Source organism: Euprymna scolopes, chromosome 19 (assembly GCF_053919585.1).
Source record: "Euprymna scolopes isolate OS-2025 chromosome 19, ASM5391958v1, whole genome shotgun sequence".
Taxonomy (NCBI): Eukaryota; Metazoa; Mollusca; class Cephalopoda; order Sepiida; family Sepiolidae; genus Euprymna; species Euprymna scolopes.
In genome coordinates, this window is record NC_136500.1 from 127,386,264 (window position 1) to 127,413,154 (window position 26,891).

Here is a 26,891-nt window from a genome sequence, read left to right on the forward strand (position 1 = left end):
GTAAACGGAAGAGAGTTCCACAGGTGTACAGTTCTTAGAAAGAAGCTTTGTTCATGGAATCTATGTTTAGGTTTAGGCACAGATTAAGAGTGGGAGAAATTGTTGATAGTGTTTACAGTCAAACGGGTTTTTCTCGTGAATGTTTGGCGAGGGGGGGACCATAGATTGGAGCTCAGACGAGCACTTGCCAAGCCAGGATAAGTTCTTCCTAGCTGCCCAGATGTGACAGCAATACTCCATTATTCCATTATTGTTATACCTGAGTCTTATATAGGCAGAGAATTGAGTCAGCAGATATTTATCAGGTTGTTGCATACGTGCCCGTCGTTTCATAAACAATTTTTGTTCTAAAACGTGTTTTAATATGTGGCAAAGTGTTATATATCATTAGAAACTAAATATTCTGTTCTACAAGATAATGGTCATCGTTTTTTGCTCATATAATTTATTCTCGTTCGTCAGAACCGTCAAATGGATTGTCAAGTAGATAAAAAAATCACACTTTTCGACATCTCCTTCTTTTCGCCTTTAATCGAGGTCAAAAAGCGAGTGAAGTGACCAAGGATATTTGTGCCGTATATGGAGAAAACGCTATAGCTGAGAGAACTGTTCAAGATTGGTTTACCAGATTCAAACATGGTAATTTTGACTTCAATGACGCTCCTCGTTCTGGAAGACCATAAATGAAGACCAACTCAGGATTCTTTTGAAGGAAGATGGCCATCAGACATGTAGAGGGTTGGGTGAAAAGATGAAGTGTGATTTTGCGACAATTTCATGCAATCTTCAGTTGATGGGATTCACACAAAAACTTGGATCTTGGGTCCAAAACGAACTTACTTTTGCTGTTAAAATTCTTTGATTTTCTTTTAAAAAATGGCAGGAACTTATGCAACAGCCTAATACTTTTTTATTGTATTGCAAGCAGTGTAGCAATAGCGTGGTTTGCGATAGAGGCCACATTGACGTATCTTTGAGTATAGCCAAGAATCACAGTGACAATATAATAAATTTGGGCATAAATATCATCGTTTTAGCAAAGAAAATGGAGTAAATATCAAGTTCCTATTTACAATGCCTCCCCACAGGACAGAGTTAGACACCAGGGTCGTTTTTTTAACGTGGAGAAAAGGAACAAAAATAAAGATTGTCTCAGTCGTGAAGGATTTCTCCTCCACTGACAGAGAACAAGAAATTGAAGTGCATTATCTGAAGAACAGATGTTATTTATTTGCTCCCCCACCGAGCAAATTAGGCACAAGGCCGATTTTTAATGTGAGGAGTGAAGGGGAAATGGGGACCAACTCCCCGGGGAGTAGGGGAGTTGGATAGTGACAATTGGTATGAAGGGTTGCCCCTACATTGACCAAGGTCTTATATGTGAGGTTGCCCACACATATGGTCTTTGCTTGCAGTATCTGCCGGAACAGATACTACACTTTGATCCCGGCCCGAAGGCCAAGTTATATTTTAATTTAAATATCAAGTAAATATCAAGTTGAAAAGAAAATTCTTGCGGTTTTTAACTTTTAAATTCACATGAACATAAATTTATTGATCAAAGTAAGAATTACCAGAATCAACACCCTTTTTCCAACGCAAAACAAGTGTATTTTAATGCCAGTAAAAATCTTGTGTTCTGCTGGTGATGAAGTTGTCGAAGGCTTAGGTTTGTATTCAACGTTCTGAGAAGAAGAGACAATTATTTTAAATGAGATAGAGTGAAAAACGCTCTGTAAAGTAAATGCATTATAACAAAACTTATTTAAAAACACATCATTTGAAATCAAAATAAAAAAATTCCACAAGAACTTTCTTCTTAACTTAACATATGGGACATGTATGCATAGCAAAATGAGAATACAATTGAAAGGATAGAAGGGTCACACTGGTTTACTACTTTCACATGTATGTGTTACGTTTTTGAGCTTGAAACAGGTTCCATTGATTTGAATTTCTTTGTTAGCCTTACGAAGTGACAAAGTGAGTGTATCGAAATGAACGAGAGAACAAAAGAGGGTAAATAATTAGAACCATTTGCGTTTTAGCATTTGTTCATATCACATCTCGATATCTAATCTACCACATAGCTAAAATTTATGCATTCTACGAGATAGTGATGCTGGTAGCAGTATGAGGACTTGCTACTAAGTGGGGGGGGGTTAGCTCCTCTGACTATGTCTATGATATGAGAAAAGAGAGAGAGAGAGAGAGAGAGTGAGAGAAACAAAACTAGCTGATTTTGCAGGCTTTTTTGGAATCACAATATATGAGAGATTGAGAGAGAGAGGTAGACAGAAGAAAAGTTTTATGGTTTTTCTTTGATGCTTTTCAGGTAGCAGTATGAGGACTTACCACTAAGTGGGGGGGGGTTAACTCCTCTGACTATGTCTATGGTATGAGAAAGAGAAAGAGAGAGAGAGAGAGAGAGAGAGAGAGAGAGAGAAAAAAGAAAGAGAAACAATCTAGCTGATTTTGCAGACTCTTTTGGAATCACAATATATGAGAGAGAGTGAGAGAGAGAGAGAGAGAGAGAGGTAGACAGAAGAAAAGTGTTATGGTTTTTCTTTGATGCTTTTCAGGTAGCAGTATGAGGACTTACCACTAAGTGGGGGGGTTAACTCCTCTGACTATGTCTATGGTATGAGAAAGAGAGAGAGAGAGAGAGAGAGAGAGAGAGAGAGAGAGAGAGAAAGAAAGAGAAACGATCTAGCTGATTTTGCAGACTCTTTTGGAATCACAATATATGAGAGAGAGAGTGAGAGAGGGAGAGAGAGAGAGAGAGAGAGGTAGACAGAAGAAAAGTGTTATGGTTTTTATTTGATGCTTTTCGTGACATGAAAATGCCAGTCAAAAGTGTTGTACCTTCATGCAGCCATCTTGGGTTGATTTTCTTGTTCACCAAAATGATGCTTTTATAGACATCTACGTATAAAGTTTGCGATTTGATCATGTTTTAGGTTGCATGCATTTGAGTGCTCAATACTGTGCACATCATTTTGCTTCTAATACACAAGTCGAGAACAATTTAAAATTTTTTAGTCACGTAAAGCAAGAAAGTTTCAAATTCCGCAGAATTTAATTAACAGTTTTGTTGATTTTAGGATTTTTCACTTTTTTATATCTTTAATATTTGTCTTTATCGTATTACAAGTAGGGTAGCTAAAATTTGAAATATTTGAACCCGGTGATGCTGGTAGAAGTAAGAGGACTTGAAATTGAGAGAAAGTTAGCTTCTTTGATTATGTCTATAACATTAGTAATCAAAAGAGAAATCAGTAAACCGTAAAAGAAAAAAAAAAGAAAAAAAAACAAAACAGTTAGAATGAAAATTTATCTTAGAACATAAATCAGTGGATGATTTTTACTTTGTGGTTACTGTTTCTCAAGGCCCAGATGTGAATCTAGGATAAGGGCTAATGAAATTGTTTCAATCATAGTCATTTGTTTCTGTAGTTTTGCACATGAATTACAAAATATCTGATATTTCCCCAAAACCTCTGACCTTGATGGAGAGAAGATTAAAACTTGCTGCTATGGTTTCAAATAATCTGAAATAACAGCAAGGGGAGACTTGATTTTAAAAGATTTATCATGTTATATCTCCTTTCTCTGGTTTTCATACATAAAGTAAAGATCACAATGTATAAGGATTATTTGATACTGGAGATATTCACAATTGTACCCTATTATTTAAAAAAAAATTTTTTTTTACAAAGGAGTCACCACTATCAAGACCCGGAGGCCACTCGAGGATAAGGGTTCATAAGTGTACAGTGGTCAAGGGGAACATGTCGGTCATCGTTAGCAGAGGAAATTTGGTAAACTGGGTTTCTTAAGGGGATGGCTCATCAAGAACTTGTTCATGTTTGACTTGAAGACGACCATGTTGTAGTCAGTTGGAAAGCAGGAAAACGGAACAGGGGAGATATATATTAATGCTTATCCCAGTTAAGAGCGATGAAAATGTAAATATGACAAACACACATGCATAACAACCCCAATATGCACGTTTGGACTAAAGTTGAATACAGATTTGAAGAGTAATTTTCCTGAAATATTACATGGAACTTGACTATAAGATCACAGTGCTATGTTAAAAGCATATGAAAGTGTGTGTGTGTGTGTGTGTGTGTGTGTGTGTGTGTGTGTGTGTGTGTGTGTGTGTGTGTGTGTGTGTGTATTGTATTAAAAGGTGAAGTGCGACAACATTGTGATGATCAATAATGGTGAAACTTGTTATAGCCATATGGGAAGCAACTCCACGGTATTGTTCCATAGACAGACAATTCTAGGAAAGAAACTTTTCTCATAGACTTTTTGTTTAATTTTAGTCACAGCGTGTGAGGGCAATTGTTGACAGTTGTTGTAGCCGTTTGAATATTTATTGTGATTGTTTTAGAAAGGCCTAGATTGAGGCTCAGTCGAGCGTCTACCATAATGTAATGATAGAACAGAGATAGACTCACAATATCTTTTCTGTGAGAAAGAATGTTTTACAGGGGGGGGGAACCATAAATTGAAGCTCAGTCGAGCACCTATCATTAAAAGTGACGCTAGTGCATAGACTCACAATGTCTCTTCCTTGAGAAAGAGAAAGTAAGGAGGCGAAAATGTCCTCGCTCACTAGATTTCAAAGACGGTTTAAATGATGAAATGAAAGATTTTATGCTTTTTTGTTTATTATTATGCTATATAGGTCATTGAAATAGGGGAAATCTCACTTTTCTACATATATACGACTATCATTGCTAACAATATGCCTCAAAAAGAATAACAGAATAACAGATTTTAGCAATAGCTTGTTTTCAAACAGTGCGGAAAAGCATTTTTAGAATTTCCTTACAGTTAACGTTAACTGAAGAAGCAACACTTTTTGCCAAAATATTAAATATTGTTTATTTCTGAATGCAGCTCATAAATAAATTGAATAGGCCGTCCAATCAGAAAGGTTAAATATTGTTTGGCAAGAAATACCAAAAATCTATTTTCTTTTTAAGCTATAAACGTTTAACCACTCGGATTTTTGAACAATGAGAAAATTATTTTTAAATTAAAATTTGCAAAAGCCTGAAAAATCTAAATTGAATTGAAATTATTTGAATTGTTTGAAAAAAATAATAAAAAAAAAGAAAAGAGGAATGTTTCATTGGAGTCATTGAAAATATGACACCGGAAATGATTGTTGAGTTTTAGATGTGAGATGCACCTCTATGCATTAATAGTAAACAGAAAGAGAAAGAAAGACAAAACGGCTTTTCAAACAACAACGAAAAGGTTTATTTCAGTGATAGAAAGTCGGACTGTCAGAGTTAGGGTTAGGGTTAGGAAAAAGGAAGAGTTGAAAGTTGTTTGGGCTGTCAGAAGTTGGCCAGTAGCTATCTTCAGGCAAAGATCGTCAATGCTAGAACGTCTAGTGGACAGGGACAGGAGAGAGAGAGAGAGAGAGAGAGAGAGAGAGAGAGAGATTTCATTCTTTCAACACTTTATTTTGTATTGTCTTAAAAACGTTGTCAATAAAAATGTGTAGAATCAGAGGCCAAGAAATCTTATTTTAACATTTAAGAACAACTTTATTTACCAACTTCTTTAATAATGGAAATAGTTCATGTGTGCGGATGAACATTAAAGATTAGACAGGCCTGTTGAAAGGAACAGAGTTCAGGTATGTTTGTGCCTAAAGTAGTAGTGGAAACCTGCGTCAAGAAAGATTAGAGACATTATTACTGTAGGATGAGAACGAGAGTTCATGTGTGTACCGCGTGCGGAGTCCGTGTGTGGAAGTAGCCATGCTGGCTTGCTTGTATTTATGGCCTCAGTATTTATGAAAGAATTGGGGTAGGAAAGGATGCCATAGAGGCCACAACAAAGAATACATGAAATGAACAACGTTGGAAGTGTGTAGATTCTGACTCCATATAATTAAAGACGGACGAATATTGAAGGTTGAGAACCGACTTTATTTACTACTAACAATTTGTATTAGGAGAGGCAAAGTGTTCGTAGGATGGAATGTGATTTAACAAAGGAGATGAATGTTCGTAAAATGTTTGTAGGTATGTATGAATTGACAAGGAATGAATGTTCGTAAAATGTTTGTAGGTAAGTATGAATTGACAAGGAATGAATGTTCGTAAAATGTTTGTAGGTATGTATGAATTGACAAGGAATGAATGTTCGTAAAATGTTTGTAGGTAAGTATGAATTGACAAGGAATGAATGTTCGTAAAATGTTTGTAGGTATGTATGAATTGACAAGGAATGAATGTTCGTAAAATGTAACTTATCTTTTGGACGATGGAGATGGTTAGGGTAGGCCAGTCATCCTGCTGTCGGTGATGCGTGTCCCGGCTTGTAACTTGAAAGCGGGTGACCTTTTCATCAGCAGCTAGCAGCCCGGCGTCTTCGTCTTCTTTTCCTCCTCTCTTCTTTGGTTTGTGTGAATTAGGCAGTTTTTAGAATTGAAGGCGTTTGGCCCATAACATGAGAGCATAATCGGCTTCAGTTCACTGGTGCCTTATTTCTTTTTCTTCTTCATTATGTCTCTTCAGGTTTGGTGACAGCAGGGCGAGTTCTCTTCTCTTCATCTCTTTAGGTCGGGTGGGAGAATCTGTCCGTGCATTCACTGACGCAGCAGGGCGAATCTTCTCTTCCCTCTTTTTGGTTCCCTAAAATCCCTTGTTTTATAGTGGCAAACTGGCTCCCGGCGACTGTGATATTTGAAGTGTTTATTTTAGGTGCGGAGCTCTGCCATTGGTCGATAATTATTTTGTGGTTATCTTATTTTTTTCTTCCCAACCGATGCGTGGAGCCATGTGCAAAAGACGATTTTTCATTTTGTCTCTCATGGTAGATGCGTTAACATCCGGTTCGCTGCTAATTCTCATCATGTTCCCACATATTCACGTTTTAGCTCAATGGTGAGTTCTGCTGAATCCCAAGAGAAAAGTTCGGAGTAGCAGGTCCATTCCTCATGGAGTTGTTGTCCGTTCACAATCTGGGAAGAAAGAAAGGAAGTGTGTTGTCCTTTTAACCTTTTATAAACTCTGTCATGTGACTGAGAGTTGGCTTCTGATTGGACAAGCCAGGAAGGAAGTCGGGTTAGAAATCTCCAGCCATGAGAATTCACTCCTCCTTGTGTTTGTTTCAATTTCGTTTGCTACAAAAGAATTTGTTTTGTATGGATATATTGAAATGTGGGTTGCACCTCTCTATAATAAATGAAAACGTGGAAGCACAAAAACGAAAGAGTTTATTTTAGTGGATTCCATGAACAAAGCTTCTTAGAAGTGCACGCCTGTGGAACTCTCTTTTTGATTGCCTGCTTTCCAGCTGACTACAATCTGATTGTCTTCAAGTTCAACGTAAACAAGTTCTTGATGAACCGTCCCCCTAAGTAATCCAATTTACAAAACTTCCACTACTTATGTTTACTATGCTATAATCACATTGACTAATGTATACCTATTAACCCTTATCCTCGAGTGGCCTCCGGGCCTTGATAAGTGGTGATTTCTCTGTTTAAAAAAAAAAAGAAAAAAGTTGGGCAGTGTCTGAGTGAGAAAAAGGAAAAGTTGAATGCTCTTTGGTCGGTTGAAGATCGGTCAGCAGTTATATTCAGTCGGAGATTGTTAATGTTGGAGCATCCAGTGGATGAGGACAGGAAAGAGAGAGAGAGAGAGAGAGAGAGAGAGAGAGAGAGAGAAAGAGGGGGGAATGTCTTTCTTTGATGCTTCCTGGGTTCTATCTGCTGATCAATCATGATTCCCAAAGGATAAAAGAAAAAGATGGAATTAATACACCCTTCAAATTGATTGGTCAGTAGGTGGCCAAATCACTTAGCAGGGACATTGATTTGTAAGAGAAAATATATCTTTATTTTATGCATAACTACTGCAGAAATCCTCCAAAATAAACCAACAGCAATCAAGTAAATAAAATAATAAATTTAGTTTATTGTACAAATGCCAAAATGGCAGAGAAAGGCCAAAAGTAGATTAAATGTGTATGAATCAGCATAGTTCAACATTTTTATTACTTTTTTTTTTAACTTTTTGACCGTCTGCATTTGCTGTTGTTTACTGAATTTTTCCGATACTTACAGGACAGACCACGTGAAGGTTGCCAACATCATAAGAAAAAGTGTTGTTTTGAGACTGGATTCAGATTTAGCAAAGTCCATGACCATACCATCACCTTCCATAACTCAATGAATTCATAATAAAATATTATATATTATAACTAAAAAATGTAATCAAAACGTTTGAATCAATTTGCTGCTCAATTTTAAGAGAGGAAATCAAGTAAAAAGATTATTTTATATTAAATTTACATAAGAAACTGATCCCTTATGCTAAAATTTGAACAATTAACTTTTTTTTAATTCGTTTTTTTTTTATAATATCAAATTTTTCTCAGTATAAAGTAAAAGTTTAACTGTTCAATTTTTAGAGGAGAAATCAAGCATTGCATCAAGCGTTTTATATTTGACTTACATTAAAAACTAATCCCCTCTGCTAAAAATTGAAGAATGAACTTTAAAAAATTTTTTTTATATATATATATATATATATATATATATATATATATATATATATATAAAAATTCAGTGTTAAAAAAAACAGCAAAAGAACAACAAAAAAAACCCAACTCAATGTGAAATATTTTATATCAATAAAATAAAACTAGACAAAAAACACAAATAAAATAAAAGTTAAAACAACAAAAAACCAATAACAATTACTTGTATGTAATAATTGTTTGTGAAATGTTTGAATAAAAGGCGAAAAACACTTTTTTACAAATTCAATTTTTCTTCTTTTAATTTATTTGGGAGTTGAATCATCATCACTATCATCATCATTATCACCCACCATCGTCAGCATCATCGCCATCGTCGTCGTCATCATTATTATCACCATCATCATCATCATCGCCATTTTCATCATCATTATCATCGCCATTGTCATCGTTGTCGCCATCACCATCATCTTCACCATCGTCGTCATCTCATCATCACCATCGTCATCATCATCATTGCCATCATCGTCGTTGTCATCATCATCGTCATCAACACTGTTGTCATCGTTATCATCGCCATCGTTGTCATCATCATCATCATCATCGTCATTTCCATTGTTGTCATCATCATCATCTTCATCATCAACACGAGCCTCATAATCATCGCCATCGTCATCATCACCATCGTCATCATCACCATCGTCATCATCACCATCGTCATTGTCGTCATCATCATCATCAGCAGCAGCAGCAGAAGCAGCATCTGCAGCATCACATTCAGTTTCACGTGATATTAATTCTTCAACATTGGTAGAAGTATTGCTGAGGTTAGAGAAACAGCTCGGTAGATTTGGTCAATCAAAGTTCTACAATATTGGTAGTTGGTTGTGGATATCACTGATGTTGGAGAAGTTTGGTTGTGGATATCACTGATGTTAGAGAAGTTTGGTTGTGGATATCACTGATGTTGGAGAAGTTTGGTTGTGGATATCACTGATGTTGGAGAAGTTTGGTTGTGGATATCACTGATATTGGAGAAGTTTGGTTGTGGATATCACTGATATTGGAGAAGTTTGGTTGTGGATATCACTGATATTGGAGAAGTTTGGTTGTGGATATCACTGATGTTGGAGAAGTTTGGTTGTGGATATCACTGATGTTGGAGAAGTTTGGTTGTGGATATCACTGATGTTGGAGAAGTTTGGTTGTGGATATCACTGATGTTGGAGAAGTTTGGTTGTGGATATCACTGATGTTGGAGAAGTTTGGTTGTGGATATCACTGATGTTGGAGAAGTTTGGTTGTGGATATCACTGATGTTGGAGAAGTTTGGTTGTGGATATCACTGATGTTGGAGAAGTTTAGTTGTGGATATCACTGATGTTGGAGAAGGGTGGTTGATCAAGGTTGGTCAGAGTACATGTTGCACCAAGGTTGAAAAACTACTGGACAAAGTGAAGAGCAAGTTTTCTGGTGGTTAAAACAATGCAAGTGTAGTAGTTGAATTGATTTGAAACATATAATTTTATTTTGCATAAAAAATTGTAGTAAGTTGATCTGAAAAGTGTAAATATGTTTACATAAAAAGTGTAGAAGATGAATTGACCTAAAAAGAGTTTCTTCTGGGACAGATGAACGGAAATGATAAGGTCTGAAATGAGGGCAGGTCGGTGAATTTTGGATTGTTGAGAGAGACAGAAAGTCAACAAGACACAAGTGAATTTTGAAATGCTAGTGTATATATATATATATATATATTTATATATATATATATATATATATATATATATATTTATTCTTTTTACTATAATAATTAAATACCTACAGACACTAGTGTTTCATCCTTTCGGGATTCTTCAGTCAGGGTGTCACGATTACTACCAGTCGAACGATTCGAACTCCGCGACACGAGACATCTCTGGCTCGATTAGCGGAGGCCGTATCCATTCGGCTACCATTAACCGTGTGAAATAGCGTTGAATTTTAAACATTTTTAATTTAAATGTTCATTACGTCAGACAGACAGTGATCAAATCGTTATACGATGATCTACGCATAAGAGCTAAATTGACCGACTTTTAATTCAACTGAAAGTGCTCAACGATAAGAAACAGATTTCTTAAAGGGGCTGTCATAATTATTTTTTTTACTATAATAATTAAATACCTACAGACACTAGTGTTTCATCCTTTCGGGATTCTTCAGTGCAGGGTGTCACGATTACTACCAGTCGAACGATTCGAACCCCCGCGACACGAGACATCTCTGGCTCGATTAGCGGAGGCCGTATCCATTCGGCTACCATTAACCGTGTGAAATAGCGTTGAATTTTAAACATTTTTAATTTAAATGTTCATTACGTCAGACAGACAGTGATCAAATCGTTATACGATGATCTACGCATAAGAGCTAAATTGACCGACTTTTAATTCAACTGAAAGTGCTCAACGATAAGAAACAGATTTCTTAAAGGGGCTGTCATAATTATTTTTTTTACTATAATAATTAAATACCTACAGACACTAGTGTTTCATCCTTTCGGGATTCTTCAGTGCAGGGTGTCACGATTACTACCAGTCGAACGATTCGAACCCCCGCGACACGAGACATCTCTGGCTCGATTAGCGGAGGCCGTATCCATTCGGCTACCATTAACCGTGTGAAATAGCGTTGAATTTTAAACATTTTTAATTTAAATGTTCATTACGTCAGACAGACAGTGATCAAATCGTTATACGATGATCTACGCATAAGAGCTAAATTGACCGACTTTTAATTCAACTGAAAGTGCTCAACGATAAGAAACAGATTTCTTAAAGGGGCTGTCATAATTATTTTTTTTACTATAATAATTAAATACCTACAGACACTAGTGTTTCATCCTTTCGGGATTCTTCAGTCAGGGTGTCACGATTACTACCAGTCGAACGATTCGAACCCTGCGACACGAGACATCTCTGTCTCGATTAGCGGAGGCCGTATCCATTCGGCTACCATTAACCGTGTGAAATAGCATTGAATTTTAAACATCTTAATTTAAATATATTCTTTTTCTACGTTCTTTCTTTCTCTCTCTCTCTCGTTATCTTGTCAATGTGCTGTTTCGACGGGTTTGTTTACCTTTTTCGTACGGGCCCGTCACACTATCTATCTATCAGTTCAATGATATTTTAAAAATATATTGGGAGTTATTTATTGTTTAAATAATAAAGTGTAGCAATGGGTTTTAGCTGAAGATGTTTATGTAAATTAGCTAGCTTTAATATAAACAATATAACCTTGGGCAGGCAGACGTGTAAAGGTCACATGTTAGGGATATGTGTGCTTTTTGAATGATGATGTAACGGAACTGAGGTCAGGAGGCCGGGAAGTTTAGAGTCAAGAGTTGGAGTTTAGTCACAAGCATGAATAAGTGTACTTCAAGCCAGGAAGCGAGGCTGTGAACAATAAGACCATTTGAGACAACTGAAATAATAATATAAATATAAAGTGTTGTTCTGTGGTTTCACAAAAGAAGAAAGAACAGAGGTCTCAATTAGTTATGATGTTGGTCATTTCATGTTTCATCACAGAGCTCAGCAGTGAAGATAGAAGAACTCTTGAAGACAGAAAAGGTATGAAGCATATATTCTTCTTCTCATACAAATCATACCTTATGTAAATATGAACTGTAATATATACCCGTGTGATAACTCTCTGATACAACATGACTTAGTTTATACTTTGATATCATATCTCCTGGCTAAATAAACATACATGTAAGTTATACGTTTATAACGGGTGCCATTATAAGAACAATATCTCTGCACCTCTCAATACAATACACTTGTTTGAATATCTTTCACCCACCATATATAACATATGATACTTTTATCCCTGCCTATATAACAAAAATTACGTACAGATTCTTGAGTTCGACGTGACGTATCTGAGAAAGTTTAGGGTTAGGGTTAGGGTTACATTAACCAAAATGTTGTGAAAATAGCATCCAAGATGAGAACAGTAGTCCAAATAATACAAATGGTCACAGAGAGAGAGAGAGAGAGAGAGAGAGAGAGAGAGAGAGAGAGAGAGAGAGAGAGAGAGAGAGAGAGAGAGAGAGACTTTGTAAAATAAGAATAGAAGGTCACGCAATTGACAGTTAGAGAGGGTGAAAGTAATAGACAGTTTGTTTGTTTGTTTGTTTTGTTTTGTTTTGTTTTACGGCATATCAACCACTTTGGGGGTCATTTAATGCCGAAACGTTAGTTATGATGTGTTATATATTGCTTTGTTCTTCTTAATGTTTTATTTTTTTGGGGGGGGGATCTTTCCTTATATTTTAGTGTATATTTTAATCTCTTTCAGAAAATTGATAATTTTTTGGGGATCGATCTTGTTTAATATTGTTTTTAGATTGTTTTGTTCGGATTTGTTCAAGGTCAATGCAGTTCGTAATTTGCAGAAATGGATGCATTTAGTTTTTCCCTCTGAGAATGTAAATCCGTTTTCTATAGCCCATTTGTTTATTTTATTCAGGCAGAGTTGTAGTTTGTGTTTGGCTGTTTGTATATATTTCTTGATCTTTTTGGACTGAATAAGTGTTGTCCATCCGTACTTGGAAGGTTCTATTTGTTAAGAAATTTCTGATAATTTCTGGCATTCTGCCCCTAAGTCCTAGTTCGTACAGGTCTTTTTGGATTCCGTATTTCCAAGCAGTGTCATACGCCTTTTGCATGTAAAAAAAAATTGCTATTAGATGTTCTTTTTTTTGCAAATGCTTCTCTTATGCGTGTTTCCAGTTTTATTAAGTGGTCGGTGGGTCTTCTATTTGTCCTGAAACCTGACTGACTTTCTGTAATCAGATTTTTGCTTTCCAAGTACCAATTTAGTCTTTCATTAATCATTCTCTCGAATGTTTTGCACAAGTAACTAGTGCAATGGGTCGGTAGTTTGTTGGGTTTGTATGATCTTTTTTTGGTTTGGATATTGGGATTACTATTGCCTGCTTCCAGTTTTTTGGAATACTGCTATTTGTCCATATTTCATTGTAAATTTGCAGTAAGTAGTCCAGTGATGGTTTTGGTAGTTTTTGGAGAAATTGGTAATGGATCTCGTCAGGGCCGACTGCTGTATCATGAGATTTGTTTATTGTCTTCTCTAGTTCTGCGCTATTGAGTAATTGGTTGTAATTTTCTTCATTTTTTGATTTGAAGTTTATTTTTATTTTTTCTTCATTTTTTTTTATAGCTTGAAATTTTTTATTTTGTTTTTTTTTTGATGATGAATTCATTGAGAATTGTTCTGCTAATTTATTTGCGATATTTTGTTTCTCATGTTGTTGCATACAAGGTGTTTAGTAGGATTCTTTTAATTTTTTCCTGCTATTTTTCTGACCATGGTTGGTTGGTTGTTTTTGTTTTACGGCATATCAACCTTTTTTCTGGTTATTTAATGCCGAATCTAGTTATTTTGAGGAACGATTTTTAATGGAGTATATTTTTTTTTAAAGTCAGATTCTATTTAACCCATAGTTGGGACCCTAACAGGTACTACCACTCCGGGTCAGAGTGGACCTGGGAGCAATGGCAATTAAAGGGTGGCTCCACACTCCCCAAGGCCCGCAAGGTGGAGCCTCACCATCGGATATAGTTTTAGGTCATATCCAGGACCTTTTCTGACCATCTCTCATACTTTTTTTTGTTTTGTGTTTTGATTAATTTTTGTTACATAGTCTTTCCATTTCCACGAGTTCCATTTTTATTCTTTGATAGTTTTTCATGTTTTTGCCTTGCTGTTTTTATATACGTCCAAATTTTCTTTTGTTGGACTGTTTTTTGAATTTTCTTAGGTTTGCACGTTTGGTTCTTAAGGCTTCTTTGCATTCTTTATTGAACCAGGGTTTGTTATAGTTTACAGAAGTGGAGCTTTTTGGTATGTTCTCCTCAGCTATTGTGAATAAGGTATTGTTGAAATATATGATGTGTTCTGAGTTAGGGTTCACTTCGGGTATTAATCTGTGTTGACATGCGTTTTGGAATTTTTCCCAATTTGCTTTTGATACATTCCAGCGAAGTGTTTTGTCTTCTAATTTGGGGTTTTCATTTTCTAATATAATTGGCAAGTGGTCACTTCCGCATGTATCCTTATGTGTTCTCCAGCTATAATCCATGTATATAGTTGGGTCACATAGGGTTATATCTATTGCGGATAGGGTTCCCGTTGCCGGGTGCATGTATGTATTCTCTTTGTTATTTAGTAGACATAGCTCGTTTTGGTTAATTATTTTTTTCTATAATTTGGCCTCTTTTGTTGTTATTTTACTGCCCCACCATATATTGTGACTATTGAAGTCTCCCAGCAGTAAAAAATGGTCTAGGTAGTCGTTTGATTATATTGTTTAATTCTGTTTCGTTTATTGCTTCAGGGTTACTGTTTTGTGTAGTGTTGCGGTTATTGCAATAGCTTGCATATTTGTTTTTAGGTTCACTGTGCTGCGTGGGATGTTTTTGTTTATCAGTATTGATGATCCACTAGTGGCTTTGTTGGATAATTTGTTTATGTGGTTGTATATTGAGTAATGTTTTATGTTAATTTTGTCATTTTCTTTTAGGTGTGTTTCCTGTAGGCAGATTATTGCAGGACATAGGGATTTGATGAGTATTTGTATTTCTTCGATATTAATTTTTAATCCTCTTATGTTCCATTGTAGGATTTTGTTAGCCATGGTTTATATTTTTTTTCTCTTGTTTTGGGTTGTTGGATTCCTCAATCTCCATGACTTCATGGCTTTCAAGTCCTGTAGGCATAGTGTTTTTTTTGTTTGTCTTTATCTTTGGATTGTGAGCTAGGGCTTTTATTTGTTTTTGTTCGTGATCGTGATGTTCTGTAGGAGGGTTTTAGTTCTTGCTTTGTTTCATTCTCTTTTTTGTTAATGCTTTTTTGTATTGGTAATTCTTTGATTCTGGATGTGCTAGGGGTTTGTGCGGATTCTATTTCTGTTTGATTTGGTGTTTTTATTAATTGGTTTTTCTTTTCTTTGTTTTATTTCAGAGTATGTGTTCGTTTTTGTGGTATCTCTAATTATTGGTTTTATTTCAGTTATGAATTTTTGCCAGTCGTTTGGTCCAAGTTTTCTTAACTTTTCAACGAGTATATCGTATTTAGCTTTTTTTTCTGTAATTTTTTTTTCTTATAATTTTGATTAAGCAAAATTAAAACATCTTTTTTTTTTTTTTTTTTTTTTACACAGTGATCACCACTTATCAAGGCCCGGATTATTGCAAGTACATTACGTTAGCATGGAGATTTGATGAAGTGTTTACTTAAGGGGGCGGTTCATCAGGAATTTGTTTACATTGGACTTGAAGACATCCAGGTCGTAGTCAGGTGGGAAGCAGGCAGACGGAACAGAGTTCCACAGGCGTGCAGTTCTAAGAAAGAAGCTTTGTTCATGGAATCCGCGTTTTGATTTAGGCACAGATATAGAACATTTTTTGTAATTTTTTGGTAATTTGTGCAAAACTGGATTCCAGCACCTGGTTTTCCTTCATCCCCTCCAAGAGCCTTATTTTTGGATGGGATGTTGGTTTTGTCCGTACTCAGCAAATTGATTGACCCTTCAGCCACTGCTTACTAAAACAGTTTATTGTCTGATGTGGGGAGTGTCAGTGTGTTTTCTTGTTATGTTTGTCTGATTTAGGGCTAGGTGTAACCAGCCGATTGATCAGAGTGGGCCTCTCCGATCTCCCGTCTAGCCGAGGTAAGGGCCAAAGTGGTATGTTGGGAAGGGGAGGAAATCATTTCTATCCTCTGCAACCCTCAACCACCAGGATTCTGTTCCAAGGTGTCACGGGTCGCCACCCACGGCAAACAGGGACTTTTATTCTCTGCAGGGGGTGGGGGGGGCAGATGGTGTATTCTAAAGCCCCACCGACAGGGCAAAGTAAGGAAGTGTGGGGGAAAGTAGGGAGGGGAAGGGGGCTGTTGTTTTTATTGTTGTTTTTACAGAACATATTTAAGTTTTACAAAAGAGGATAGAAAACAAAAACAGGAATTCAACGTAGGTGCATTTCGTCTCAGGAAGCCAAAAGACAGCCTGATCTGGTAGTACCAGAGCAACAGACAGAATCTTAGTAAAAAAGCTTGGTGAGTAAATTGCGATTTACATTTAACTAGAACAAGTAAATTGGATTAAAAAAAAAAACAAAAAACAGGATCTCAATATCACAATACCGAGAGATTCTGTCTGTTGCTCTGGTGAACAGAAGTGTGCGTTCTATCCCAACCATTATCAATGGACCAGAGGTCATCTCGTCAGCGTCAGACAAGGTCAAACTATTTGCAAAGAACTTTGCAGCTAATTCTACCCTATGAAACGAAGGCCATCAGCTCCCCATATTTCCTCCTATAACACAGAACAAGCTAGGTAACATACAAATATCCGTGCATGAGGTAGCCAAGCTAATCAAGAACCTAGATTCCAGTAAAGCAACTGGCCCTGATGGCATCCCAATTATAGTGTTAAAAAAGTTTCAACCAGAACTTGCTCCCATACTTCCAAAACTATTTAAGCGCTGCCTTAAGGAGAAGTGCTTTCCGACTCCCTGGAAGACCTCATCAGTTTGCCCTGTATTTAAGAATTCAGGTGATAAGTCATCTCCCTCTCAGTACAGACCTATAAGTCTCCTGTGTGTTATGAGTAAGTTGCTGGAATCCATATTAAATACAGAAATAGTCAACCACCTCAGCAGGAATAACCTTCTTAGTGACACACAATATGGTTTCCGCTCTGCAAGATCTACCGCATATGTGCTGACGGTTATATCTCACAGGATTAGTGAATCTCTTGACAAAGGCTTCCTTTCTAGGGCAATTGCTCTTGACATATCAAAGGCCTTCGACAAGGTATGACATAAGGGTCTACTTCAGAAGATTTCCAGCTATGGTATAACTGGAAATGTTTTCTCAATCATTAAATCATTTCTCTCCGATAGGCTCATAAGAGTAGTGGTAGATGGACAAAAATCGGAGGCCTGCAATATAAATGCTGGAGTCCCTCAGGGGTCAATCCTGGGCCCAACTCTCTTCCTGATCTACATCAATGACCTCCCTAAACACATACTTAAATCATTCGTTGACATCTATGCTGATGACACGACCATCTACGGTAACACATCAAAGGCTGTAAATGACAAAGTTCTCTCTGATTCTCTCTCCTCTGATCTCGAGCGCGTGGTTCAGTGGGGGAAGATGTGGCTGGTTACCTTTAATGCATCCAAAACCAAACTCCTATCTTTACATCATCAATGCTCTGATCCCCAGCTGGCATCAATTGTGATGGATGGCTCTCGTCTGGGTGAGGCCCCGTGTTTTGACAAGCTTCTGGGTTTGACCTTTACTCCTGATCTGAAATGGAACACGTACATCAAGTCTGGAAAGATGGTGGGATCCTTCTACCGCTCCAGAAGATATCTCACTACTGATGCAATTTTCTATCTATATAAAAGCCAAGTACGTCCAAGGATGGAATACTGCTGCCATATCTGGGCAGGAGCTGCTAAAAACAGCCTATCCTGCCTTGACAGAGTACAAAATAGACTTTGTGGCTTAGTGGGGGATGCCCTTTTCTCTACCCTGCAACCTCTCTCCCACAGAAGAGACGTTGCGAGCCTATCCTTGTTTTATCGTTATTTCCATGGCAGGTGCTCGTCTGAACTCCAATCTCTGGTACCCCCTAGCCAATCTTTCACGAAAAACACCTGTCTAGCTGAATCCACTGTGAAAAATTTCCCCCACTCTATATCTGTGCCTAAATCAAAACGCGGATTCCATGAACAAAGCTTCTTTCTTAGAACTGCACGCCTGTGGAACTCTGTTCCGTCTGCCTGCTTCCCTCCGGACTGCAACTTGGATGTCTTCAAGTCCAATGTTAACAAATTCCTAATGAACCGCCCCCTTAATTAAACACTTCATCAAATCTCCACACTAACGTAATGTACTTGCAATAACCCTTATCCCTGAGTGGCTTCCGGGCCTTGATAAGTGGTGATCACGGTGTAAAAAAAGAAAAAGAAGAAAAAAAGATGTTTTAATTTTGCTTGATCAAAATTATAAGAAAAAAAATTAGAGAAATAAGCGGTGGTTAAATCAGTTTTAATGCATAACGAAAGCATAACTTTGTAACTTAGTCATACGTGGATTCTGATATATAATAAGATGATCAATTTGTTAGCGCCTTACATCAAGTGGCTTCCTACCTTGCCTATAGCGATTTTCATTAAAAATAAATAAATAATAATACATATATTCAAGTTGAGACTGAGAGAGGCCGTAATTATCTCCCTTGAATGATGCGGCGTAGATGGCGCTGTATTCAAAATGGCTACTCACATGTAAAAGAAAGCCTGCCGTACTCGTAATTTTTTTGGTAGTTTTTCATAATTAAAAAAAAGAAGATCAGCTCTATATTTTTTATATGTATTAACATTGGGACGAACTTAAAAATGAAGCTTGTGAGTATTTTCTGTCTTAAAATATACGTATGCTTTCAATAAAGCAACTAAAACAGACTAAATGCAATTGGCTCATCGTACTTTTTTGTTATTGTGATTTTGTTAGATTTAAATGGTTTAATCGAAATTAGAAAACGTGAAATATATCGTTGAACAAGTTTATGCTGTTACGCCGGGCACCTCGTGCGTGTGTCACGCTACTGTTTGTTTATTGTTTCGTTTTTTTAATTTGTAGACACACCGGCATGATAGATATTTTTATTGGGAGTTTGTATTACTGTACACATAGATTCGAAAAAGTTGTCAAAAAACAAATATATAACAAGTAAATGTTATCTAAAGCTAGATAAGTTACTTTTCTACCTAACTGGATATGTTTTTCGTGTTTTTATTCAACGCAACATGTTTAGTCAGCTCGAAAAACATACAATGTTTACCGTGGAAAATTTAAAATGGCGGCCGATTCTCTCTTTGACACGGTAAGTTTGGGAAAATGAGTTATTAATAAAAAATAGACAAAATACGGTTAAAAACTCGCTCAATATATGTTACCGTGACATAGGCTGACATATATTCGGTGGGTTTTTAACAGTATTTTGCATATTTTTTTTTTTTAAACTCTTTTTCCCAAACTTACCGGGTCAAAGAGAGAGTCGGCCGCCATTTTAAATTTTCCAATACATCGGTAAACACTGTTTTTCGAGCTGACTAAACATGTTACAATGAATAAAAACACGAAAAACATATCCAGTTGGGTAGAAAAGTAACTTATCTTGCCTTTGATAACATTTATTTGTTATATATTTATTTTTTGACAACTTTTTCGAATCCATGTGTACAGTAATACAAACCCAATTTTCCAATACATCGGTAAACACTGTATGCTTTTCGAGCTGAATAAACATGTTAAATTGAATAAAGACACGAAAATTATATCCAGTTTGGTAGAAAAGTTATTAATCTTGTCTTTGATAACATTTATTTGTTATATATTTGTTTTTTTACAACTTTTTCGAATCTATGTGTACAGTAATACAAACCCCGATCTGTCATCTTTGTACAAGCACCATTTTAATAAACAAAAAATATCGTAAAAACTAAATTTTACTTGAAAATCCTATCTAAAAATAAATAAATAAATAAATAGCAGAAGCACCGAAGTTACTATCTTTTTTTTTTTTTTTTACAAGGTGGTCACCACTTATCAAGGCCTGGAAGCCACTCGGCGAGTACGTTAATATTAGAGATTTGATAAAGTGTCTTATTTAAGGGGGTGGTTCAGGAATTTGTTTATGTTGAACTTGAAGACATCCAGGTTGTAGTCAGGTAGGAAACAGGCAAACGGAACAGAGTTCCACAGGCATGCACTTCTAAGAAAGAAGCTTTGTTCATGGAATCTGCGTTTTGGTTTTGGCACAGATAAAGAGTGGGGAAAATTACTGACAGTAGTTTCAGCAAGACGGGTGTTTTTTGTGAAAGATTTGTGAGGGGGGGGGGACCAGAGATTGGAGCTCAGGCAAGCACTTGCCATGGAAATAACGATAAAACAAAGACAGGCTTGCAACATCTCTCCTGTGGGAGAGAGGTTGCAGGGTAGAGAAAAAGCCAATAAAATTATTATTGTCTTCAGTGAAACATTTGGACAGCTTTTTCGTGAAAACAAAACACACACAAAGTTTCCGTTCAGTATCTTCCAACAGGTTTAAACATAAACATATAACATGCCTGGAATATGCCAACAATAATGTTCCCTATTCTGCATAAGTAGCCTTATTAAAAATGGAATTGATACATTGATATGATAAATTTTCGGTACTCATGCACTTATTGATCCATGCTGAAATAATAACGTTATTATTTAAAAAGCCATTCTTAACATGGGGAGGGGAGGGTGTTTTGTACCTATCCTGTACTTTAACCTTACAATTTAATAAAAAAAAAAACATATCATAAAACTTTAATTAAACTTGGAAATACGATTAAAAAAATAGCACGGATCAGTAAGTGCATTAGCACCAAATAACCGTTGGTCTGTCATGCTTGTTTGAAAATAAATAATCTGTGGTCTGCCACGCTTAAGTTTGGTATTAAATAGTACGCTTAAGTTTTAAATTAAACAATCGTTGGTCTGCCAAGCTTACATCTGGAACTAAATAATCGTTAATATGTCGCGCTTAAGTTTGGAATTAAATAATCGTTAGTCTGCCACGCTTAAGTTTCTTTCTTTCTTTCTTTTTAATTATTATTATGCATATATTGAACCACAATTGATTTTTTTTAAATTGATTTTTTTCAAGTTAAATTCAATTTTTAAGATATCTTTTTTATTAAATTGTTAGGTGAAAGTACAGATTAGTTACAAAACACCCTCCTCTCTCCATGTTAAGAATGGATTTCTCAATAATGTTATTATTTCAGTGCGGTCCAATAAGTGCACAAGTACCTATTAATTAATAAAAAGTGGGTTGGTATGCTACTTAAATTCGATACATGTATTTGGGGTGTTTTAATAATTATCGATACAATATTTCTATTTAGGTTAGCGTGAGACATAAATCTTGGAAGAAAGACTAAAGTTGTATTTTTTGTACAGCAAAAGTTTTCTGCAAACTCATGTAATGTCTTCCTTTTCTATCCACAACAATTCACAAACCAATAGTTGCCAAAACTGCAGAAACAGATTTAAAAAAAAAAAAAAAAAATGGTGGAAGAAGGCATAAAAAAAAAATAGGATTCAATTTACCTTTGTAAATATATATAAAAGTAGTGCAAAATTATTCTGTTCAGTGATTTCATTTTATTATTATTATTAATTAGCTATACCTCCCCACTGTTGCCTGATGTTGCAGTTTATTTTTATTAGTTTAAACTATGCCTGGATGGAGTACTACTGCCATATCTGGGCAGGAGCTGCTAAAAACAGCCTATTCTGCTTTGGCAGAATACAAAATAGACTTCGTAGCCTAGTGAGGGATGCCCTTTTCTCTTCCCTGCAACCTCGCTCCCACAGAAGGGACATTGTGAGCCTGTCGTTGTTTTATCCTTATTTTCATGGCAAGTGCTCATCTGATCTCCAATCTCTGGTCCCCACTTGCAAATCTTTCACGAAAAACACCCGTCTAGCTGAAACCACTGTCAGTAATTTTTCCCACTCTTTATCTGTGCCTAAATCCAAACGTAGATTCCATGAACAAAGTTTCTTTCTTAGAAGTGCATGCCTGTGGAACTCTCTTCCATTTGCCTGTTTCCCACCTGACTACAACTTGGATGTTTTCAAGTCCAACATAAACAAATTCCTGATAAACCGCCCCCTTAAGTAAGACACTTTATCAAATCTCCAATACTAATGATTACTATGATATTATCCCATTGATTACTGTACACACAATAACCCTTATCCTCGAGTGGCCTCCAGGCCTTAATAAGTAGTGACTTCCATGTAAAAAAATAAAAAAATGTCTTTTTATAAACAAAGGGAAATAATTTAGTACTATATTTATAAATCCTGAATAACCTTTTTATTTTTTTAAATTGTGTCTGTATAAAAATAATAACGATCTGATTCTGTTTCAGCTTTGCCTTTCTGGGAATCACAGTAAACCATGTTTCGTCCTACAGTTTAAAGGGGTGACAATTATGATGGACTGTGGCCTGGACATTGCCCAAGTACAGAACTTCCTTCCTTTACCAACCACGTCAAAGTAAGTTTATTTTCTCGTCTAAAATTTATCATTATTCATCGCTGTTATCCTATTACGTCTAACATCCATCAACAGATTTCAGAAATTGACTTTGAAACTAATCAATCTCTGGCCAGGTTTTACCCCTCTTTCTCTCAAGTTAATTCTTATCGCTTCCATGTTTTCCTAGCTTTTCTCCCGTGAACTGAACCTGTTACTCAATAGCTTTACAAATTGACTTTCTCCACATCTGAATTCTTACCCATCTCCATTATCTTATACTTCTTGCATACAAATTGGTTATCTGAAATGTTGAAATTAAAGTTTGCCTTTGAGCTGCTAAATACGCGGTTGGTTGTGGTTAAATTTGTCAAGTCTCAGCTGCTTCCTTAATCCGAAAACTCAACTCTCTGCTATTACTCTCTCAACTTCAAAAGCACTTCTGATCGAAGTCACTTTTTCAAAATCCAACTTCAAAATGAACAGCCTCTCTGAAAAATCAGGTCTCTCTTATCTCCAACCAGGAGCATCTCATTTGCATATCACGTGGTAACATTGCAGGCATATAAAGAGATAAGGCGGCCATTTTTATTTCTTTTTTTATTTTCATTCATTTTTGGTCCACCTGGATTTGTACAAGTTGCACAAGGCGGGTTTGTAACAATTTTTTAAACATTTCAGATCCCCCCCCCCGACCTTTAAGGATCATTTTACATTACATAATCCCATGCACATACTGGCTCGGTACATTACATAATCCCATGCACATACTGGCTCGGTACATTACATAATCCCATGCACATATTGGCTCGGTACATTACATAATCCCATGCACATACTGGCTCGGTACATTACATAATCCCATGCACATACTGGCTCGGTACATTACATAATCCCATGCACATACTGGCTCGGTACATTACATAATCCCATGCACATACTGGCTCGGTACATTACATAATCCCATGCACATATTGGCTCGGTACATTACATAATCCCATGCACATACTGGCTCGGTACATTACATAATCCCATGCACATACTGGCTCGGTACATTACATAATCCCATGCACATACTGGCTCGGTACATTACATAATCCCATGCACATATTGGCTCGGTACATTACATAATCCCATGCACATACTGGCTCGGTACATTACATAATCCCATGCACATACTGGCTCGGTACATTACATAATCCCATGCACATATTGGCTCGGTACATTACATAATCCCATGCACATACTGGCTCGGTACATTACATAATCCCATGCACATACTGGCTCGGTACATTACATAATCCCATGCACATACTGGCTCGGTACATTACATAATCCCATGCACATACTGGCTCGGTACATTACATAATCCCATGCACATACTGGCTCGGTACATTACATAATCCAATGCACATACTGGCTCGGTACATTACATAATCCCATGCACATACTGGCTCGGTACATTACATAATCCCATGCACATACTGGCTTGGTACATTACATAATCCAATGCACATAACATTACATAATTCCATGCACATACTGGCTCGGTACGGGCTCTCTGTGATCTGTGCATTTCCACTGGTTCAGCACCACTACCCCCTGGCTCACCATTTACACCATCGCCTTCATGTACTACACGTCTTAAATGTAAAATGTGCCGTGTGGCATTCCATCTACACTCAAGTTGTTAGGGGATATCACTCCAGTAATCACTTCTCTTCCCCATTGTGTCATACATTACACATTCGGGAGTTTCACTCATTCTGGAGGGTCCTTGCTCATCATTTTCTGGGGACGTATCCTTTGGATGCCCCCATTCGTAACTAAAAATTGATCTCTGTGGCACTGTGTCCTCTTTCTGTCCGACCTTGGGAGTCATGTTGTACCAGAATGTGGCCTCTTCAGATGATATCCTTCCTCTCTCAGCTATTGCTTTCACCATCCGATGATGTCACTCTACTATTCCATTTCCTCCGGGCCTATATGCTGCCCTGTAACAGCTTCTTCCTGTTTTTAGCATCGTCTGGAAAACTTCTGAGCGAAAAACAGTGCCATTGTCCATTATCACCTTCTTAACTGGACTTCATTCAAGCACCACCTTTTCCAATTTTTTAGCAACCGAATATGCCAATTCCGCACGTAACTCCCTCCATATTGCCAGTCTTCCAGGACCACAATCAATCACTGACAAGTATGCTCCTCCACAATAGTGCGTTATGTTTATTGCTAATTTTGTCCAATTCTTCGTAATCCCAATCTCCCCAGAATCACGTACATTCAGGGCAGGATCACTCGATTGACATCAAAGGCAATTCCTAACTATTTTTTGAACTTCTTCCCGTTTTATATGTGGATCAACTTTCCGCACCAAATATAACATTCTCTCCACTCCCATGTGGTGCATTCCATGTAACTCTTCGAGTTCACCAATCTCTAAACAGCATATCGAGACTTCTTCTTTCTCAACTAACCACTGTTTTTTCATCCGCATTAATGCATCTGCTTTATTTTTCTCTGAAGGCACAAACACTGCCTTTATCCGCAGTTCAAATTCAGCTACTAACTTTTCAAGCATTCCTAATCTCTGTTTTACAATCATTTCTCCAGCATCCTTTGTTCGTATTCTTCCACTCTCTTCCACTGTAGCATTTACCGAACTTAGTACCATGGCTGAATCAGTTTATAGCTTTACTCCTGATCTGAAATGGAACGCGTACATCAAATCTGTTGCCAAGGCCACTGGAAAAATGGTGGGATCCTTCTATCGATCCAGTAGATATCTCACTGCTGATGCAATTCTCTATATAAGAGCCAGGTACATCCAAGGATGGAGTACTGTTGCCACATCTGGGCAGGAGCTGCTAGAAAGGACTTGTCCTACCTTGATAAAGTTCAAAATAGACTTTAGTCTCGTAGATGTCCTTTTCTCTTTCCTGCAACCTCTCTCTCACAGAAGAGATGTTGCGAGTTTGTTTCTGCTTGATTGTTATTTTCATGGCAAGTGCTCAACTGAGCTTCAATCTATGCCCCCCCCCCTGCCAAACTTTCACAAGAAACACTTGTCTAGCTGAAAACCCTATCAATAATTCCTCCCACTCTTTATCTGTGCCTAAACCTAAATGTAGATTCTATGAACAAAGCGTCTCATGTATGACATGAAAAAAAAAAAAACTAGAATCTTAGGGAGATATCAATCATACGTGCCACCACAGGACTTATGAAGAAGAACCTGAAGTCCTACCTAACTAATATTCCTGGTCAACCAAGTGCAAAAGAGATCCAGACAATTGCACTTAAGGGAACAACGAGGACACTAAAAAGAGCTCTCGGCTGGTTTCAATAAAAAGCAGGGCAATGTTGGCAGCTGGTTTGGCTGCCTCATACCCAGCATTACAATCTTCAAAGGAAGAAAATTAAAAAAAAAAAACTACCTTTACTTTCCATAGCATTCCTCCAGGTATTTAATTTAATCGTTATTCGGTATTTATTATTAAAATGCAGGTATTTCATCACAAAAATTAATATGAAAAATGATTTTGTTTAAATTTGTGTCGATTTCATGTTTATTGTTACTATAGCAGAGTAGCAAATTAAAGTTCTGAATTATCGATAATTTTGAAAGTCAAAAAAACATTCTGTTTTTATAGATTTTTAAAATATGTAATCTTTTAAAGTTTTTAAAAAGATTTTAGCATTTATATTATATTGGGTATTTATATATACTTACAGATTGTGACATAGAATATTTATTTTGGTTTCTATAAATGGTTTGTTTTAGCTCCACTCAACCACATACGCGATTAAAATAAAAAAAAAAAGAAAGAAAAATTATTTTTTCTAATCTGGACTTATCAATTACCTTATATTGTTGCGATTCTATGTTAGTTTTGTATCTGGTATTTGCTTTGTTTATTTACAAAAATATCGGCTAACCTATTTATGTGATTGTTTAAAACTTATTCAATAAGGAAAGAACGTTTAACATTACTTTATACTTAGTTCATTCTCATTCTTCATTTAAAATTAAGGATCTCAATTTATTTTTAATTTTTAATTTTATTTCGTTCCTGCCTTTAAGATTTACGATTATCAGATATTTTAGATGTAGAAAGGGAGGTGACTCTGTACGTTCGAAATTTTAAAGGTTTAGTTGAATTATAAGTTACCAAAATCCTAATATGTATCCATAACGTTA

The 26,891-nt window shown here is 36.5% G+C and overlaps 1 protein-coding gene across 1 annotated transcript in view; it reads left to right on the forward strand.

The window, feature by feature from the left end:
• Positions 1-18,855: 18,855 nt before the first annotated feature.
• The window catches only part of LOC145239967 (integrator complex subunit 9-like), a 137,057-nt gene continuing 129,021 nt past the window's right edge, over positions 18,856-26,891 (forward strand). Inside the window, exons 1-2 of the mRNA XM_080103554.1 lie at positions 18,856-19,013; positions 22,587-22,714. Coding sequence (XP_079959680.1) covers positions 19,005-19,013; positions 22,587-22,714 — 137 coding nt within the window. The 5' untranslated portion in view covers positions 18,856-19,004. The remainder of the gene's footprint in view (positions 19,014-22,586; positions 22,715-26,891) is intronic.